The following is a 20561-nucleotide window of genomic DNA, read 5'->3' as shown; positions in this document are numbered from 1 at the left end:
TGTTGTCTCTTTTTAACACTGTAATGAATGTACTTTAGTAGATGACAAAGTTCAGTTTATCTAACTAATTAAATCATGTCATTAATCTCTTTAGTGTTTCAGCAAAAAGGAAAAAACAAATGGAGAAACGTCAGAGATGCTACCTGGATGCCATATAGTATCAGGTAAGATTTGTTGCTATTTGTTTGTATCAGACAATACAAACATTATCATAGTTTTGATGGATGATACTTTCTGACAGGTCATGACATTTTTGATTAAGACTTTTTTCATTGTTTTATTATAGAGGAAAATGAAATTGCAGACATTCCCATACAGGTATGTTTGTTGTCTCTTTTTGATACTGTAATGAATGTACTTTAGTAGATGACATAATTCAGTTTATCTAACTAATTAAATCATGTCATTAATCTCTTAATTTTCACCCAAAAGGAAGTTGGAGAGGAAACGCCAGAGATGCTAACCAGATGCTAAACAGTACCAGGAACATCTCCTACTGCAGAGTAAATGTGATCTAGAATCCAGTTTACAATCCAGGTTGGATTCTAGCACATTGTCTTTGCAGTGATGAGAAATAAAACAAGTCCAAGTTTGATTTCCTGAACTTTACTACAGACTGAAAATATCCTCTAAGAGCTGCTTGTCTACAGTCTGCATCATTATTTCACATAGATGTTATTAAATGTTGTAGGACGACTGTCAGATGTTGTGAAACTATTGAAAGTTATTGTGTTTATTAGTTTTCTTGTTAAAATGATCTAATGATCCCTGTAGATGATTCAAACCAAACATACAGAAGTGAATGTGGAAGTATTTTTATTTTGGATTTACAGGAGCAACAGCTGTGAGTTATATTGTTCCCTTTAAAATGGAGGCTAGAGGGATCGGCCCTGTGAGTACTGACACAGGGGAAGATAGAAATAAAAGCAACTTTAAATAGAGATTCATCCTTTAAACCAGTAAATGTTACAAACCTGTGAAAACATGTTGGATGAAAACTAAATGTAGCTGCTGAAGAGTCTTGATACTAAGAGCTCATTAATCATCAACATTTATTGACTTATAATTCACCCAGACTGGGATGTAAAATGTACTAATTAGTGTTCATGTATTGTGGTTGTGATTGTGCACCACAGTGATTCATCAGACTCATAAAGAGCTACAAGGACCTAAGAATTTTGATTTCAGATGATATACATGTAATAATGTACAGTATGAGTGTGTATATAAGTTCTTTTTGCACGTTTGTTTTGTACTGAACATACTTTGTTAAGTTATGTTTAAAAGATGTGTATAGATGTATAAAAAGTGTATTTTGTGTTCATTTCAACGTTTAAAAAGACATTAAAGTCTTTAATCATGGACTGCAGCCTGTCAGCCTTCACTTGGTTTAAAATAGATGGAGTCCAGTAAAAGTCAAAAGTCTCTGAGAAGAAATAATCAAGTTAAGTATCAGAACCTAAAAACTGAAAGTTAATGTGAGTAAATGTGCTCAGTTACTTTTGGATGTCAGGCAGGTGAATAACAACTGATATGTGCAACCTGTCAAGTTATTCTTCATAAATACTTAGATAGAAAGTTCACTAGGGATGCACTGATCCAAATTCTTCTCTACTGATTTGATTCCAGTACCTAAACCCAGAGTATATGCCAATACAGAGTACTGATCCAACACCAGGACGGTCTTTGTTACACATTTAACATCTGTATACTACCTCAGGAAGCCACTGGGACCATTCTTAGTAAGTTAACATGAGGCTGTAACTGCTAAACAGCTTCTTAACTATTGTTACGCACTGATGTAGGGGAAACCCTGGTGCAACATAGAAATGAGACTCCCCTCTTCCCAACTGCAAAAGCAACAAGGATTACAGCCCTCAAAAGTATTTATTCACTCAGTTATTAGGGACATTTTGGCTTCAGGGTGGACTAACAGCAAATCAACAAACAAAATGAAACTAAATGATCTACTCAAAACAAAAATAAACCAAGATACAAATCTCTTCCTGTATACACACTTGCAAGATATACAAGTATTTCACAGGAGTCATTCACAACATGCTGGCTGGAAGTGGAGAGAGGAGAGCATACAGGAGCTGGAGGAAGTCGACCTTTAAACCACTAGTTTTTAGACTGGAAGCAGTCAGCTCTTTGGAATGATACACACACTAAATCACAAACACTCACACAGCCAATCAGAGAGACCACAGCAGGTTCATCAGAGAGAGGGAGAGAGATCCACAGACACACACAGAATAAAACACAAATATACAATCAGTGTCACAAAGTGGAGACATACATACACACACATTCTTTTAAGGTTTATACATATTTAAATCATATTGTTCCACAGCACACAGTTTTTGAAACTGTTATAATGTATCAACCACACTTATATTTTTACAGTATTATCAGCTGAAGGCAGACATGTTTACATGTTAAACTTGTTTACATGTAACTTGATGTAGGAGTTGTGAACACATACAGACCTGACAAACAGCACTTTAACTCACCACACATGTACACTTCAGGCTTCACAATAAAGGCCCACCACTGCCTTCAAATTAAAGTGTATTTATGTTGAAGCACATATAGGAAATGCATGTAAATGTAGTGAAGCGCTTCAAAAGTAGCTCACTACAAATAATATACAGACAAGAACAGAAGACTGTATTGAATGTGGTCGGTCATGTCTGGACCTCCATCAGTGCGTCCTTGAAGTTTAGATCCTACATATAAAAATATACATCTTAATATTTTTCTTCACACTAACAGTAAGACTCATAACATGAAATTCTACATAAAATGTACTACTTTATCAATTTTATATTTGACTTATTAATTGTTTTTTTCTTTTTTCCCTCTATCTGAATACTGTGGTCTACAGTACAGGACGTGCAAGGCAAAGATTGCTTTCATGAAGACTTTGACAGTCCAGTCATATCGGTGCTCTGTGTGGCCTCGTATGTGGACAAAATACAGAATATTTGCTCTTTTGAGTGTCAGCATGACAACTGAAGATCTTACTTTTCTGCACTTAAATTATTTAATATTACTGACTAATAAATACTTTAACTTCAGAGTGAAAGTTTGTTTGCTAGTCTTTCCTGTTTATTCCTATCAGAATAATGATCCTTTTGAAAGAATAAATGAGTAATGGTTTTATAGGCGTTTCAGTCTACCAGCATTATAAGATTTGATTACTGACTGTTAATGTTTACTTACAAAGCTTGTGGTCTTTCCTGTGATGATATACCTGCAACTAACATTATGACTGTTATAATGATTGATTATTACTGTTACTTCCATGTAGGCAATATCATTACATGATTCCAGATATTATCATTTTATTGTGCTTTAACTGAGTTTTTTTTTCTTGTACAATGATTATTTGCCCCTGTATTCATTCAACTCAACCAGATTCTGTGGACGTTGGACATTAATACTTGTTATGTAATCTTTTAAAAGGTGTTTCAGTACTGCTGTTGCTTATGCTACTACCTTATTATTATAGCTGCTACAAATAATACAACTACTACTGCTGCTCACTAATTAATTAATGTTCCATCTAAACGTGTTATAACGCGTTCACCTGTGTTAAAGATCTTTAGGAGGGTCGAACCCTCCCTAACCCTTTGACAATGTTCCATCCAAACATGTTTCTTGTTCATATTGCAATGTCATGACGTAACAAGACACTTGTTAAATAAACTGTCAAACTCTGGCCTATTTCCTGGCAACATTTGAAATTGCTCATCTTTCAATATATTGAGTCAACAAACAAATAAAGTAGTTATTATTTAGAATTAGTATGGTGGAACATTTTTCACTTCTATTGCCATTAAATGCTGAGCTGTGGACAGTAAAAAAGATTTGAATGGAAGATTGTCTACAGACCTTCTTAAAGATCTTTCCTTCTTTTACAAAGTCATTAAGGCAAGTTCAGCACAAGAGAGAAAACAATGTGGACACAACTAGGCCAAAAGAACTTATTCACATTCAATTAGTTATTACAAACACTTTAAGGGCTACTACTGTACTAGTCCATCTATTAGTTGTTAGTAATGTTATCACTCCTGATTCTGAGGAGCCAGCGAGACGTCCATCACAGCTACTAATACTGCTTACAGTCTCTTACTAGTACAGAGACAACAGCTTAAATGTCTAATGCTACTGATACTAATGCTGCCACTGATGACATCACCACTCTCATACTTTTCATGACTTTTTGAAATCATTTTTAAAAATTGTAGTGCTGCTACTCATCAGTGAAATAAATGTTTCCATTTTTAAGCTGTATCAACTTTAATTCACTTGAGGGAATTTGTCAGACTTTGTACAGCTCTCTCTGGAGCCACAAAGGGCTTTATACAACTTTTTTATACATATGCAGTAGTACCTGTAAAGATACTTGATGTGTAAAACTCCTCTTCCTCTTTCAACTTTAATTCTGAGTAAAATTATCTCAATAGGTCTAACCCTCCCTAACCCTAACGCAGTGTACCATCCAAAATGTCTACTTCCAAACTTGTAATATGTTGAAATAATTAAACTGATTCCGATAAGAATGAAAGTTTGTCTTCCTTGTTAAAATCTGACATATGTACAACAATAAAAAGGATTTGACTGAAACAGCCTTCAGACCCTCTTGAAACCCTTTCCTTCTTTTACAGACATTATAAGATAAGATCAACTTAATTGATCCAAACCTTAAGATATTTTTAATGTCCAGAAACAATTTCAAATGAAATTTAAATAATAAAACTATAATAGTTATTACAAACTTTAAATGCTACAGCTGAAATATCTGTCATACTAATTACTGCTAATATTTCTACGTGTGACAGAAACAGAAGGAAAGATCTTTAAGAGGGTGCAACCCTTCCTAACCATAACCCTTTGACAATGTTTCATGTAAATATATGTTTCTTTTTTTGAAGTCATGATATAAGACACCAGATTAACAAACTATTAAACACTGACCTGTTTTCAGGCATTTTTTCAACTGTACATAATTCAGTATTTTAACTAAATAACTTTGATGGTAATCAGCAACATTATCAGATAATGTTTTTCACTTCTAAAGTCATTAAATGCTGACCTGTGCACAACAGCAACAAAAGACTTGAATGGAACATCGTCTACAGACTTTCTCAAAGATATTTCCTTCTTTTAGTTGTTATGACGAGTTCACCACAAGAGAGAAAAAATATGGACAAAACTTAAAAAGAGAAGCACCAAAGTGAAAGAAGTGAGTGAAAGAGTTGGAGCATTTCTGACTTAACTTTACTTCTTCTGTTTTTCAAAGAATGTGTAGAAGCTATCAAAGAGTTGAAAGACTTAAGACTCATCTACATACTAGACATACATTAAATCATTTCTAAAAAATCATCCATGTACGAAGAAGAAATGTATGTAAACAAATGTAGTCTCTACATTCAAAGTATGAATGAACGTGAGGTTATAATTTTTTAAATGGTTTTGTGGAATTTGTGGGTTTTTTGGAAAATTTAGGAGCAAATGAAAGTTTGAAAGAAAGAGGTGGAACATGTCTGTGTGTTAAAACTTATCGTCACTTTTTGTGTTAGACTTTTTCAAAGTGTAGAAGGTATCGGTCAAAGAGTCAAACAGAGTTACAGAACTTATGTACAGGCTGAAAAGGAATGAAAGAGTTCAAGTGTTACATCTGTGTGTGTGTGTGTGTGTGTGTGTGTGTGTGTGTGTGTGTGTGTACATATATATCACGTGTATAACCTGGTTATTAATATCCCTGTAATATTATAACATTATCCAGGTTACTGATCATCTGTGCAGGACTATTGTTGACTTCTTAAAGATGATGCAGCTCTGCCGCATGTTCTATTTTATTGACATGACGGCTTTGAAGCGAGGATGTCTCATTTTGTTAAATGCCTGTTGCTTCGCCTCCTCCGCTCGTATCTCAGGTGGGAGGGATTAAGATGCGAGGAGGGGGGCGAGGATGTACATACTGAGGAATGAGAAGAGGAGTGTAACGTTTTCTTCCTGTTCTCTGCTCTTGTGTCAGTCAACATCAGGTGTGACCAGTGACAGCAGCCATCTGGGACTCTTGTCTTCTTTTCTTTGCTGTATAGTTTTCAGACTATTTAAATCGCATACTTAACTTATTGTGAGCCTTAACTGGTGAAGAAAGTTTACAGTTTGCTGGTTGTCTCTATGTGGATTTAGTCCTAAAAGTCTCTGACAGGCTGCCGTAGCTATATGATGGAATTAGAAATATTTTATACAGATGATGAACTCCATGGATTACTGGACTATGATGTCTATCATCAGCTCCTCCCTCCTTTCTACTACCGCCCGCCTGACTTTCTTTTCCTGTAACAGACGAAGTCCTCTGACTTTCTGAATATTTTGTTAAAAAACACACTGAACTAAATGGCTCAAGACTATATGAAATAAGGTGGTAACGTGTGACATCATGACGTCGTCGTTGCTGTTTCTGGTAAGTGCCGCAGATTAGTTGAACTTGTCTGGTACTGATTCTGAAATCTTGTCTTTTCTGGCGGAAGCTAAACGCCATTTCAGTTCAACGCGGTCCATGAAGGGTATTTCTCAACGGTTTATTCTTGGTGTGTTTCGCTGCCTTCACGGTACAATAACGTGTTTGAGTAAAGGAGTAAAGTTACACCACATGTGACGGACAGTGTTGTCTGATGTTCATGAAGGTACCAAACTAACATTTATCATTAAAAATAAACTATAGTTTCAACTGTCATGCGCAGTTTAAGGAAGTTCACCAGTCCGCACTTTGACGTCATCCTGTTGTCGATAACAAAATATTTAAGAAGAACACAGCGACTGTGTAAAGAAGTTTACATTATTAATTTCTACTCAACATTGTGGGTGTATGTGATGTGTTATTGTGTGTTGCTTTGTATTTTGTATTATGTTTCCTGTGTGTTTTTTGCTTTGTACTATTTATTATTGCGCTGTTTTATGTTTTAACTATAAGGGGCTGCAGATGAAAATTAGCTGTAAGCTAACTCTGGTACAGTACATCAAATGTTAACATTTATGTTTAACACTGTACATGGTCCCAATAAAATACAATACTACAGTAACAACAAAACGGGTTCACTAACACTTAATCTTGACTAAAAATGTAGGAAGTGTTTATTTGAACTGCGGTGGAAACATAATTGCTTCTCTTTTGTTGACATCACATGACTCCATTATAAACCATATTTCATCTCATACTGCAGGTTCATGAGGCTCATTTATGTCTCTCAGCCCCTGAACATAAACCAAGCATTAATATTTCATTTCTATTGTATGTTTTTTCTAGATGACTGAATTAAATGTGTCGTGAGAGATGAAACTTTTAAAGTGTGCCTGACAAGAGGAGGATAAACCAGTAGAGTTGCTGCTCTAAAATCTGAAAGATAGATGGATGGATGATATATTGCCAACAATATGAATTATGATTTAAATTGTTGATAAATATGAATATATGAAATGTCATTATAATAGTTCAGGATACATGTATAGTGTGATAATAATTAAGAAGTGATTACACACATGTACAAATCCTTTTTAGGTTGGAGATTAAACTATAAACTATAAATTACATTTATAATGAAGAACAATTGTAAGATATTTATATATCAACTTATAACAACTGTTTATAAATATATTTAAAGCTATTGAAGACATATGATTATGTGTAATTGTAACTATGTTATATAGTAGTGTAGGACTGGTCTCACATCAAGGACTTTTTTCACTTTTTGAAAGTGCAAAAATGCTTCTTCACACATAGTGAATAAAACTGTACAAATAACATTAAACTGCTCAGAAGTGTAAAAATGTAAAAACTCAATAATACAAATGATTGTTTAAAGTTAAAAATCAGTTAGTCATAAAGTGGAAAGAAAAAAGTGTTCTTTGGTCATTTTACTGTTCAGTCGTCTTCTGAAATCATCTTCGTCTCCATATCTTCATCTTCTTTTTTCAGTCCTACCTGGCCGTCATCTTCTCCCCTCAGGTCCTCTCTTCCTTCTTCTTGCCTCCATTGACATCCTCCTCCACTGACCTTCCCTTCACTTTCAGTTATCACCATCACATGTTTCATTCCTCCATTTCTTCTTTTCCACCTCATTGTTATGTGTTGTATATGTCATGTCTTTATTCTGCCTTTCTCTGCTTAAAGCAGGAAGTTATTCAGGACAGTTTTCAACAATATCTTAACTTCAACCAGGTTTCACTGAGACAAAAAACTGTTTTTACTCTTCACAGATAATAATACTGAAAGTCTTCAGTGGACATTCCCTCATATGTCATCCAGCAGAGTACCTAACAGCGGGAGGATGCTGTCCTAGATGTTTTGCTGGTAAGATCTAACTGAAACATAAAAGCAGGATGTTTGCCAGCAACGATACTTACAGAATTGATCACTTCTGGGCTGATCAATACAGTTTACTGCTTGTTTATAAGCAGTAAAACAAAGTGATGCTTTTTCTGACAGCTGACTTTTACGTAGCTAAATGTTCCTTGTTTCTTAATTCAGACATGACAGAAGATTTACAGAAAGATACAATGCTTGTATGATATTTGTCACCTGGTGAACAAGAGGGATCAGAGAGAGAAAAGCAATTATTTAAAATATAATGTGAATAATATGATAATTATAATGATAATAAATTGTTTCTTCTCCACAGGATATCGAGTTAGAAGAGATTGTACAGAGTTCAGTAGTACATCCTGTCTGCCCTGCACTGATGGAACCTACATGAATCATCCCACTGGACTTAAATATTGTTATACATGTGCAAACTGTGATGCAGGTAGATTTATATTCATATTATTGGCAGATATTTAAGCCTTAGTATCAATTTAAGGGCAGTAAGAAGTTTTTTTACTGCAAGTCTCACTGTCAATGCTGTAAGAAGTGAATAAACTGTCTGGTTGGCGGCTTCATTATGAAGATGCAGAGACTCAGCATGACGAGTCTACTGCCTTGAGACAACTTCCACAGTGGAAATTAGAGCCTAACAAGCAAGTTTCCCAATAAAACTGTAACATTACATTTCTACATGACAACAATGAGGAAAATGATGATTAGAGGATTGTATCTGTGCTGTTGTTTTCTCAGTTTAATCTGAGATTGATCAATAATCACTTTTTTCTTTTGTGTGGAGCATACTGCTCACTGTTGAAGCACATTACTATTCTAAGCTCATTATTATATGAATTCATAAATGGGAGAAACTATTGTTTCACATTTCCCAAAGATGTCATAAAAACTGAAGATTGTCTGTAAGTCAGAAAAAAGATCAGCATGCTGTTGCTGTCTAGTAGATTGAACAGAAGAGAAGTTTAGTATCTCATATGTAACCTCTGTATGTGTTGACAGGTTCTGGTCTGCAGATAAAGACATCATGTACATCAACATCAAATACAGTTTGTCAACCACTGGAGGGATTATACTGTATGGACCCCACAGAGGACGGCTGTGTGAAAGCACTGAAACACACAAGCTGTCAACCAGGACAATACATCAGACAAAAAGGTTGGTTTTCTCCTGCTGACTTTAAGATTATAGTTGTAGTTGAAGTTTTAAATGGGAACACCATGACCTGACAAACAAGTTGCTTATTAAAGCTGCACGTATTGATTTCTGTCCACTAGATAGCAGGAAAAAAGCAGCTCAATAATTCTGTAGAAAAAGTCACAACTGAACACAGACCAGTCAACTTGTTGCTGTCAAGTGGAACTTTTGCACCAGTAAAACCATCGTAGTTGATTAGTGACTATGTGCAGTATATGTAAAGTAAACATGATTTTAACAAATAAAGGTACAAACAAGGCCTGTGTAAAAACCTAAGATACTATCTTGGCTTCTACACTTATTCATTATAAATTTCTCCTGAGAAATGGTGTGAAGATGAAATGAGTTTGTGTTTTCAAGATTCAAGTATTTGCATGAAGCAGTGAAGCTGATGACATTTGGATCATTGTAGTTTTCTCTCAAACAGTAGTTTGGTTATGAATCTGATTCCATCGTTGCTCAAGAATGACAAGATGGTGAAATATAAAAACTTTTCAACAATCATTATTAAACAAAGGACTATTATTGGATGTGTGATTTTCAAGTGTCAGCTTCAGCTTCACTGAAATGAAATCAGACAGATGTGATGACAGTGATGATGTCATTTGTATTTGTGCAGGAACAGCTCTCAGGGACACTGAGTGCACTGACTGCAGTGATGGAACATTTTCAGATGGGACATTTACATCTTGTCAACCACACACAGTAAGTGAAGCTTGACATCAGCCGTTGACACAGCTGGTTTCTAACAACAGCAATGAATTAGTGGAATCTATAAATGTTCCTGTAAAAATGTCCCTCTGTCATTCCAGATGTGAATCACGAAATGCAGAAAATGCAGACATCCCCATAGAGGTATGTTTGTTGTCTCTTTTTAACACTGTAATGAATGTACTTTAGTAGATGACAAAGCTCAGTTAATTGAACTAATTAAATCATGTCATTAATCTCTTAATATTTCATCAAAAAGGAAACTGGAGAGGAAACACCAGAGATGCTAAACAGATGTCAAACAGTATCAGGAACATCTCCCACTGCAGAGTAAATGTGATCTAGAATCCAGTTTACAATCGGGCCTTGGATGGGTGGAGCCGATGTCATTCGAGTACTAACTGGGAACACCAGGCCAGTGCCCCAGAAAGCATTTAAACTCGCCTGCCCTGATTCCACTCTCTCTCTGATCCCTTCTCCACTCACCACGCTGTGGTTGTTTTTTGCGTTGCCTTTTTGGTTTTGTTTTGCACTGACAACACGCACCTCACATTATACAACACATCCGCACACTTTCAACCACCACTGACACTGACTTCCACACCCCATTGCAATTATTGTTATTTACTTTAATAAACTTTAGTTTATTATTGCGGAGTTTGGGTGTGCGTCTCCCTCCTTTGTTGTGGCCTGCGAGCCGGTCATAACACTGACTAACAAATACAACCTGGTCCATCAGCTGTGAGGGCGATCATTTGGACATGTGTTGGACTTTCTTATCTCGAAGGGAAGAAGGAGCTTAATACCATTATCGGCCGCTGGAACGCACTTCAGCAGGTTTGTGTCATTGTGGGCTAATTTATTTGTAACCGCTGTGAAACAGTCAGAAAATAACGTTTTATTGATCTGATTCAGCAGCTTCCTTACTAACGTTACCAGCGCTCCCTCTCCTCATTCACTTTCTAGCTCGCTCGACCACTGCTTCTCTCGTCTTTTTGAAATGAGTCAGGAAGCCGTCAGCAAAGCCTAACTTAACTTTTAACGTTATTAAAGGAAGAGAAATGTCCTCCCCTCTTCTTAGTAATGTTTTTGTCATATGTCAGGGTTGTACAGCGTTACAGGTTGCATTTCTCCAAAAGTTGATTCTGGTTCAACTTTCTCGCTGCGGCCCCTGCAGCCCTCCTTCCCCACAGCAGGTCTGCTGCCAGCTGGTTATCTGAGGACAGGAATGAGAAATTAATTCTCTCTCAATGAAAAACGTAGTCTCCATGAAGCTTATGACAAACTGCCAAAAACAAGCCAACAAGATGCAGCAGCGAAACAAACGTTTAAACGCTGTTCTGTATTTTCAAACAGTCATTAAAATTCAGTAAATAGCGAAGCTGCCCGTTTCATTACTTTATATTGATGTAGTAAATATACAAATATCAATTGGATGGTAATCTGCATGAGAAATTAAGAAAAAGAAACAAAATTGGTTATAATAATCACTCGCTAATAGTGATCAATTTTCTTGTTTGCACTTTGCAGCTAAATGTAGCAGGCAGCTATTGTTTGATTTTGTGATTTGAAGGAGGAATTTAAGTTATCTGAGATTTTACACTTAGCAGTTTACCTTTGCAATCATTTTTATTTTTGTATTAAGTATTCATTTGACCCTTTGTCTCAGGCTGCTTTGGTTTCCTGTTGAACTAAAGGAACATCAATCTTACTCAGGTTGACATTGAGTAGCAAATGTTTACATTTGATTCAGTGTGATCTTTTTTATTTGAGACCTATAAAAGTGTCTTCTGCAGTCAAATGGAAAGAGTAACTCAAAACATTAATCTAGAATCTAATCTATGAATGTATTGAATTGGGAACTGATTGTGAATCGAATCGTGAGATTTCCTGAATCGTGCACCCCTATCATTTGTCACATGTAATCATATAAGGTGTAATCACAGGAAGATGTAATCCTCCCACTTCCTTCAGTTTGTGCATTAATAGTTTAAATAGAATAGTAATAAATATATGTGTGTGATTGGGGGTTGATGATAGAAATAAAAGCAACTTTAAATAGAGATTCATCCTTTAAACCAGTAAATGTTACAAACCTGTGAAAACATGTTGGATGAAACTAAATGTAGCTGCTGAAGAGTCTTGATACTAAGAGCTCATTAATCATCAACATTTATTGACTTATAATTCACCCAGACTGGGATGTAAAATGCACTAATTAGTGTTCATGTATTGTGGTTGTGATTGTGCACCACAGTGATTCATCAGACTCATAAAGAGCTACAAGGTCCTAAGAATTTTTGATTTCAGATGATATACATGTAATGTACAGTATGAGTGTGTATATAAGATGTGTAATGTTTAAAAGATGTGTATAGATGTATAAAAAAGTGTATTTTGTGTTCATTTCAACATTTTAAAAAGGACATTAAAGTCTTGAATCATGGACTGCAGCCTGTCAGCCTTCACTTGGTTTAAAATAGATGGAGTCCAGTAAAAGTCAAAAGTCTCTGAGAAGAAATAATCAAGTAAAGTATCAGAACCTAAAAACTGAAAGTTAATGTGAGTAAATGTGCTCAGTTACTTTCTAACTCAGACTCTGACCGTTGTGTTTGGTCTCTTTAAAGAAAACAGGCCAAAGACAGTGAATTCTAGTTATTATGAGGGTTCACATATGGAAAGAGTCAAAGTGCCGCCAGGTTATGTTTCTCCAGATAGAGATACCAAGTGGGTTTTAATTCAAATGTATTAAAACAAGACAACACACAAACTCTGAGACCAAACCTCCACAGTGGTTCACATAGTTCAGAATCAGCTTCAAATATAAAAACATGAAGTGGTTTAATATTCAGTTTGAAGTGTATTTAGTCATTTTTCAGCATGATGTTCAGGTAACTGTTAATCAGCCCTTCAGGGACGTTTCTGGACGTTTTGGTTCTCTAGACGAGACGTTCACTGGCTCCTCTGAGGGAATCAATCTTTTCATAGAATATTTTATAACAACTGTAATAACTTTATGATACTTTATTTTGATTTGTCTTTATGTGGCCTATTTGGAGGCTCCACAGTTCACTGATTCACAAAGCTGCCTCAGTGTTCTTCAGGACATCAATTAGTTTAATTTATTTTCAGGATGTAGATCATTTTTTATCATTATAGGTTATCTTTGTTAAGGTCACTGACTACCACATGACTTGAGTTGAGGATCCACCTGTGCAGTGGGAGGGCTGAAGTGTGTTCATGTTTGTGTGTAAATGAATAGTGTCAATGCAAAGCAGTTTACTCCTTTATGCCTCAGATTAAATACCTTTGAATCACAGTGTAGAAGTTAATAATCCAAATTCACCCACAGACCTGATTCTCACAATATCTTCCAAGAACCTTTTTATTATTAGAGGCCAAATGATCAGACTTTGTGCACACTAAATGTTTAAGACAATACTGCCACCTACTGGACTTTTTTTTTAATGTATCTTCATAGATGAATTAGAAAAAAATTGTCAACTCTGTTTCATTTTCAGACAATTTCAGGTAAAATTCCTGTTTCATGTTCATATTCAACAAAAGAGTGAAATAAATGCAAGGAATCAGTGCTGAAATTCCTTTTAATGCAAGAGTGGAATATAGAAATTATATATAGGCCTATGTATATTATTAAAACATTTTAAAATCACTTTCTGTCAATCCAAGATTAGAAACACATTTTTCTGTTTTTTCTCAGTTTTATATTTAGTTTCTCTGTTTTGTTTGTTACTGAAAGTAAAGCAACACTCACTTTAAATTCAATAAACACGTACTTGCTATATTAAGAAAATATTAATCTAGAAGTATATGTTTAAAATTAAATTTATGCGAATGATCGAGTCAAACTGCTGTAAACTAAACTCAGAGTCTTCAGTCGCCATAAATATGTTTACAACAAATCACACTTAAAAGTTGGACAGTTTCAATCAGATCCATCCGCGTTTTCTACCTGCTTCTTCCTGACAGATGATTGGTGGGAGTCTGCAAATGTCTGGTAAAACCCTTCAAAATAAATTTAATGAACACAAAGTTGAAAAAACTGCGATAGAAACAAGCAACACACACAGAATGAAACAGGATTCCTGCTCTTTTCCAGTGTTTGAACAGACTTTGGTGTTAAACATGAAGCGCTCAGAAAGTTAAACGTTTGTGCTGAACTTTAGAGGGAGAAAGTAGAAAACTACTTTCACACACCTGACCAATCAATAAAGTGGGTGCGTTGTTGTTGGAATCACAAAAATAATTGGACACTAAATGTCCCAAGTCCTGGTACTGGACCTCAGCACAGGGGCTGGAAACCTCTTGTGTAATTTAACATTTGACCAAGTGGAACCAGAGCAGAACAACTATTACTTCTTGCGTTGCATCATATGGATTATCATGATTCTCTGTGCATAAAAATTGATTTAAGTAGGTGAGGAACCACTTGAAGCATTTTCCAGAAATAAAATGAAAGCTTTTCTAACCCAACTATCATTTCTGCTGACTTCTGCAGGTGTGCTGCTGCTTAGAAACATGGACCAACGTCTCAACATCGTCCTTCTTGGAAACACAGGAGTTGGGAAAAGCGCTTCAGCAAACACCATTTTAGGATTGAAAGCCTTTAAATCACAGCGGGCCTTCAAATCAGTGACAAAGCAATGCTCTGAAGCAGCTGGAAATGTGTGCGGGAGACAGATCTCAGTGATCGAGACTCCAGGAATATCATGTGCTGGTGATGAAGAACAAATTAAAAACAGCTGTCAGGATGTCCTGCAGTCCGCCAGACCTTGTCTGTTTCTGGTAGTGATTAAAATCGATCGATTCACAGATGAGCAAAAGCCGTGGAGGCAGCTGTCAGAGTCCTCGGGGATCAGGGGTTGAAAAAGACTTATATGCTCACGTGAGGAAATGCTTTAGAAGAAACGTCCCTAGATGAGTTCATCAATGATGATAATGAAAGTTTACTTCCAAACTTTGTTTCAGGATTTAAGATATCATCTATTCAGCAATGACAATGGAGGACAGGACCAAATCGAAGAGCTGCTGACAAAGTCAAGTCACCTAAGAACCCTGCAACAAGGTATCATACTTTACAATACAGTTTTTATATATACAATACATTGTCAAAAAGTGGGATGAGCTTATATTTACATCAAATTAAGAGCACCTTCAACTGCAGGTGTCTCTGTGGTTCCAGCTTCCCTCTGAGCTGTAGAAAGAGGGACGTTGAAGCAGTTTTCCTCTCAGATGAGGATTTTGTCATTTATCAACATGCTGCTATGTCCACTCTGAGGCCCCTAGACTAGACTCCATTTACTACTCTGCCATCAGGTGTTACAATTTATTACAATTTTCCAAAGCAATGTACATATGAAAGTTAATACAACATAAACAAAGATCTCATCAGGAGAGAACAACATGAGTAAGTGCCATAAAGCTAAGTTCAGGTCAGGATGTAGGTGCCAACAGGCAGTGCATAGAGCTAATGCATAGGGTGCATAGAAGTGAGTAATATTCCTTTAAAGTCCATCAGGGACAGAGGTGTTTGCAAAAGAGCTGAGTCTTGTAGTTGTGTTACTGATGATAATGACATCCACCACTGGGTTGGGGGGTCTTCCCTGTTTGAGAGACGTCATAATCATCGATACTCATTTATCTACAAATATCATGTTGGTAAATGACCATCTTATATGTCATCCCTGCTGCTCTGGCAATCTGGACCACACTTAACCAGCTCCAGTGATTGGTTGATGCTCCAAGAACCAGAACCAGAACTGATCCAGGACAAACTGCCTTTGCAGCAACCTTATGGAATAATTTCTAGAGTGCGATCCTGCTTACTGAAAAATTTCTGAATTATTTAATGAGTCTGTTCTTGTGATTTTGTTTGAGGCAGGGTTATGCTGTAAAACGGCAACTTACCCTGTATAAATAAAGATGATAAAATAAAAATACAATACTGGTGGTCAAACAGAGTCTAGCCTTGCTTTTTTCCATCGATATTTTGACAAAATTATCTCCTGCTCAGGGACAAAAGGGGGGATGAAGAGGACTTTGATATAATTATTTTCCACAACTTTTAAGACTTTATTCAGCAATTTAGAGAGATACTAGTTAACTACAAAGGGTTGCAGGTTGTTGTGAATAGTGTGGATGAGAGTAGCAGATTAAACTAACTTTTTTTCATATTTTTGATATCACCTTATGTTTTCTTCTTTCCAGCTGTTCATTCCAGGAACAGCGGGCCAAAAAACAGGAGGATCATCATTCTGCTCGGTTTATCAGGAAATACCATCCTGGGACCTAAAAAGTTTAAACCAGGCTGCGACTGTGATGCAGTCAGTAGAGAGTGTTTCTCTGAATCAGCTATAGTGGACGGTTGACATGTCACTGTGGTGGACACAGATGATGATGATGAAGATCTGATTCTTAAACAGCTGTACATGGAGATCCTGAAGTCCATAGTTGAGGTCAGTCCAGGACCAGATGCTTTCATCTTTGTGGTCACAATAGGCAGAATCTCCATAGCAGCCTCTGGCCTTACAGAAATACTGCCAGGACTTTTTGGTAATGATGCATCTAAGTACACCATGGCAAACTTTATTCTTTTGTACTTATATATTGCAATAACAAGAAATCTTTATCGTAACTTGACATGTGGGCAGCAACAGCTGTATAATCTGATGATTGCTATATACAAGTTTGTTTTCAGTCCCGTTCATGTTCATGCTCTGAATCACCGACAGTAACCGTGTGTTTACCTCCACCGAAAACATGTCTGATTAAAAACTAATAAATCACATCACTACATTGGTTTCGGGTTTATTGTGTCCTCTGACGTCTCTTCTTACTAGAACACCACTGTCACATTTAATACAAACCCTTTTAAGACGTTTTAGGAGACGATTTGTGAAGAAAACTCGCTGCGCGCCGTACAAAGTGACGGTGTATCAGCGAGGTTTGAAGCCTCCCAGAAAGAAATAAACGAGTCCTGGACGCCAAAAATGAGCTCAGTCTGAAGGGAGGAACGTTTCCTCACTGCTGCGATAACAAAAGTGTTTCAAAACGTTGGTTTTCTGTGTGTTTTACCCCCAAAATGTGGAGGAGAAAACACAAGTTTCATCTGATTTGAGGCGGCAGGCAGAGCGGCTCTGAGTGTTGCTTCTCCACGGTTCTCATGTGCTTTATAACTCCCGCCTCGTGCCCTCTGCTCGAACATACAGTCCGCGAGACAAACAGCAGGCTACACACGCAAAGATGGCAGAAGAAGCTCCAGCAGCGGCCCCGGCGAAAGCCGCACCTAAAGCCCCGAAGAAGAAGAGCGCTCCCCGGCCCAAGAAGGACGGACCCACTCTCAACAAGCTGATCATCGGCGCTGTGGCGGAGTCCAAGGAGCGTAAAGGGCTGTCGGTGGCGGCGCTCAAGAAGATTCTGGCTACCAAAGGCGTCGATGTCGTGAAAGCTAACAAACGCATCAATACTGCGGTCACGAAGCTGGTGACTAAAGGCACTCTGACCCAGACTAAAGGGACAGGGGCCTCCGGCTCCTTCAAGCTCGCCAAGGAGACCAAACCCGCCAAGCCGGTCAAGAAAGTGGTGAAGAAGAAAGCCGCCGTCAAAGCCAAGAAGCCCGCAGCCAAGAAACCCGCAGCGGCTAAGAAGCCCAAGACAGCGGCAGCGAAGAAGACAGCAGCCGTTAAGAAATCCCCCAAGAAGGTCAAGAAGCCCGCAGCGGCCAAGAAAGCAGCCAAGAGCCCCAAGAAGGCCGCCAAGAGCCCCAAGAAAGTGGTGAAAAAGGCTCCTGCAGCTAAGAAAGCTCCCGCAAAGAAGGTCGCCAAACCCAAAGCCAAGAAGGCAGCACCCAAGAAGAAGTGAGCTGTCATCAGTCTGAACATGTGAACCTGATCAAAGGCTCTTTTAAGAGCCACACAACTTCTCTAAAGAGCAGCATCCTGATTATAACATGTTTAAACATGTAGTGTTTTCTCATTAATTACAAAAATTGGAAAAATTTTATTTAAATATGTATTTAAATCTATATGGTGCCAACTCAGTTGTAATCAGAGCATCAGTTAATGATGAACAAGTTAACTCTTCTTTTCCTATTACATATGTCTTTTTTATATCTATCTTATTTTGACACATAATACAAAGCAACATATAAACCATATAGGAATGAAAACCCAACTTAAACCTCTACATAAACGCTGGGGAATAATAATTATATTATAATATAATATAATTTAAGTAAGGTAAACAAGAACGGTTCATCCTAACCATGTGTCAAGGACACAAAAGCAAATAACAGCACATATCAACCACAAGTGACTCAATTACAGCCCAACAAAACAGGGATATTGAAGTTAAAAAAGGGATCCAATCTAGAAATACATAGGAATATTAAATTGAGTCCAGATGTTGTGAAAAGGGACCCCAAGATTCTTCCCATCTATGTAGACTTTTTACATTTTTAAATCACAGTTTCTCTATGTTGGTAACCAAAGTAAGTTCATGCAGCCAGTTTCTAAAGTGTGGTGCAGTCTGTGAGAATAAGGTTTTATTGCTATTACGCTGCCCGTCAATAAAACTGTTTGAATGTGTAAAGGGAGAGTTAACAAGTCTCTGTCAGGAGGATCTTATGATAAACCCCAGAAAAATGGACTATTGACTAAAATGGAGAAATTAGTGGACAGTCCCAAAATAAATGCAACAAAGTACCATCACTGAATTTACATTTATCACAGAGGGGTAAAATGTATGTAACATGACCTCAGAATAATGAAAACAGAGAATATCTTAAATGTCAGTTTTTAAATCCAGTCTTAAGTGTCAACATGATCTGAACTGAGCAGCAAATACAGAAAATCACTCAGGATGACAATAAACTGTAAATATATTATGATAAAACCATTATGATAGATTTATTATTACTACTGCTGTTCCCTTTTTATTACATCTAAGTTAATATGTATCAGATATCAAACATATTTCCTCTTATTGTGTTTATTATAAGTGGTAAAAGGTGAAACGTTACACAATGATATGAATGAGAATAGAAAGGAGGAGCAGCTGTTACGTCACAAGTCATTGAGTCAAACAAACCTTTTACTAGTTTTTATCAGAATCACAGTTTCAGAGCTGAATGTGGATCTTAAAGAGGCTTTTTTGGGGGGCTGGGAAATCTCCAGATTAATAATTATTAGTATTAGTAATTAATAACTAGTATAAGTAGTTTGAAATGGTGTCTAAATGTCATGTAGTGTAATGTATATACCAGCCATTCTTGTATTATAAGTATGATTTCTACACTGAATGACTAGATTATCTTTTAAATGTTTATTTCTTGGTCTGTTGGCAACACAAACAACAACCATCATTGTTATTAATGCAGTTATAATATAAACATCTTGACCATAAACATCAGGAGTGTTAGTAATTATAATGAATAACTAGCATAATAATTAGTTTCAAATGTAGGTTAATATATAGACCAGGCATTGTTTTATCATAAATATTAACTTTTAAATGTTGATTGCTGGTATTGTTCATAACACAAGCATCAATTATGGTTCAAATATAATCAGTATATTTAACTGAGTGCAACACTGACTCAATATTCTGTATAGATAAACATGACTTGTGTCTTAATGACAGTGTACCAGAGACATGAGGATGTTTGTTCTTTATCAGGAGTGTGTGGCTCTTAAAAGAGCCGTTGTGTTGTTTAGAGGAGCCGGTTCCGTGTTTACTTCTTGGCGGGCTTCTCGGTCTTCTTGGGCAGCAGCACAGCCTGGATGTTGGGCAGCACGCCGCCCTGAGCGATGGTCACTCCGCCCAGCAGCTTGTTGAGCTCCTCGTCGTTGCGGACAGCCAGCTGTAGGTGACGGGGGATGATCCTGGTCTTCTTGTTGTCGCGGGCAGCGTTTCCAGCCAGCTCCAGGATCTCAGCGGTCAGGTACTCCAGCACAGCCGCCAGGTAGACGGGGGCTCCGGCACCGACACGCTCCGCATAGTTGCCCTTCCTCAGCAGCCTGTGAACACGGCCGACTGGGAACTGGAGCCCGGCCCTGGAGGAGCGGGTCTTTGCCTTAGCGCGGGCTTTGCCTCCGGTTTTTCCTCTTCCACTCATTTTTAACTTCTTCTCGAGTCTGATCTCAAAGAAAATGTGATCCAACCGGTGAAAACTCTCCTTTATATGTCCTGATGTCTCCACCCACCAGAAAAGAGCAGCAGAGGGCGGCCCGCGCTCATTTGGCGG

At 37.2% G+C, this 20561-nt stretch overlaps 3 protein-coding genes and 2 long non-coding RNA genes across 5 annotated transcripts in view; 4 read left to right on the top strand and 1 right to left on the bottom strand.

Moving 5' to 3' along the window:
- The first annotated feature begins 94 nt into the window (after positions 1 to 94).
- On the top strand, positions 95 to 1362 carry LOC121910028. Its single transcript, XR_006099572.1, has 3 exons — positions 95 to 164; positions 287 to 318; positions 433 to 1362. It is a non-coding gene; the product is annotated as an uncharacterized LOC121910028 (long non-coding RNA).
- A 4715-nt stretch (positions 1363 to 6077) lies between these two features.
- The window catches only part of LOC121909989 (tumor necrosis factor receptor superfamily member 14-like), a 51431-nt gene continuing 36947 nt past the window's right edge, over positions 6078 to 20561 (top strand). Inside the window, exon 1 of the mRNA XM_042430895.1 lies at positions 6078 to 6481. Within this exon, the coding sequence (XP_042286829.1) occupies positions 6458 to 6481 (24 nt within the window). The 5' untranslated portion in view covers positions 6078 to 6457. The remainder of the gene's footprint in view (positions 6482 to 20561) is intronic.
- On the top strand, positions 9464 to 16094 carry LOC121910025. Its single transcript, XR_006099569.1, has 6 exons — positions 9464 to 9547; positions 10206 to 10291; positions 10399 to 10441; positions 10557 to 11134; positions 14817 to 15383; positions 16038 to 16094. It is a non-coding gene; the product is annotated as an uncharacterized LOC121910025 (long non-coding RNA).
- Positions 17518 to 18223, top strand: LOC121909999 (histone H1-like). Its single transcript, XM_042430912.1, has one exon. It carries the CDS (start codon positions 17561 to 17563, stop codon positions 18176 to 18178), a length of 618 nt encoding a protein of 205 aa, XP_042286846.1. The 5' UTR covers positions 17518 to 17560; the 3' UTR covers positions 18179 to 18223.
- Positions 19999 to 20473, bottom strand: LOC121910012 (histone H2A-like). The gene has a single exon (XM_042430925.1). It carries the CDS (start codon positions 20430 to 20432, stop codon positions 20049 to 20051), a length of 384 nt encoding a protein of 127 aa, XP_042286859.1. The 5' UTR covers positions 20433 to 20473; the 3' UTR covers positions 19999 to 20048.

Source organism: Thunnus maccoyii, chromosome 13, assembly GCF_910596095.1.
Source record: "Thunnus maccoyii chromosome 13, fThuMac1.1, whole genome shotgun sequence".
Taxonomy (NCBI): domain Eukaryota; kingdom Metazoa; phylum Chordata; class Actinopteri; order Scombriformes; family Scombridae; genus Thunnus; species Thunnus maccoyii.
Note: the sequence above shows the minus strand (reverse complement) of the source record. Positions and strands in the feature narration are given on the sequence as shown.

What these genes read in the sequence shown, in the direction of transcription:
- LOC121909999 (XM_042430912.1), top strand. Translation starts at nt 17,561, where the DNA reads ATGGCAGAAGAAGCTCCAGCAGCGGCCCCGGCGAAAGCCGCACCTAAA.
- LOC121910012 (XM_042430925.1), bottom strand. Translation starts at nt 20,432, where the DNA reads ATGAGTGGAAGAGGAAAAACCGGAGGCAAAGCCCGCGCTAAGGCAAAG.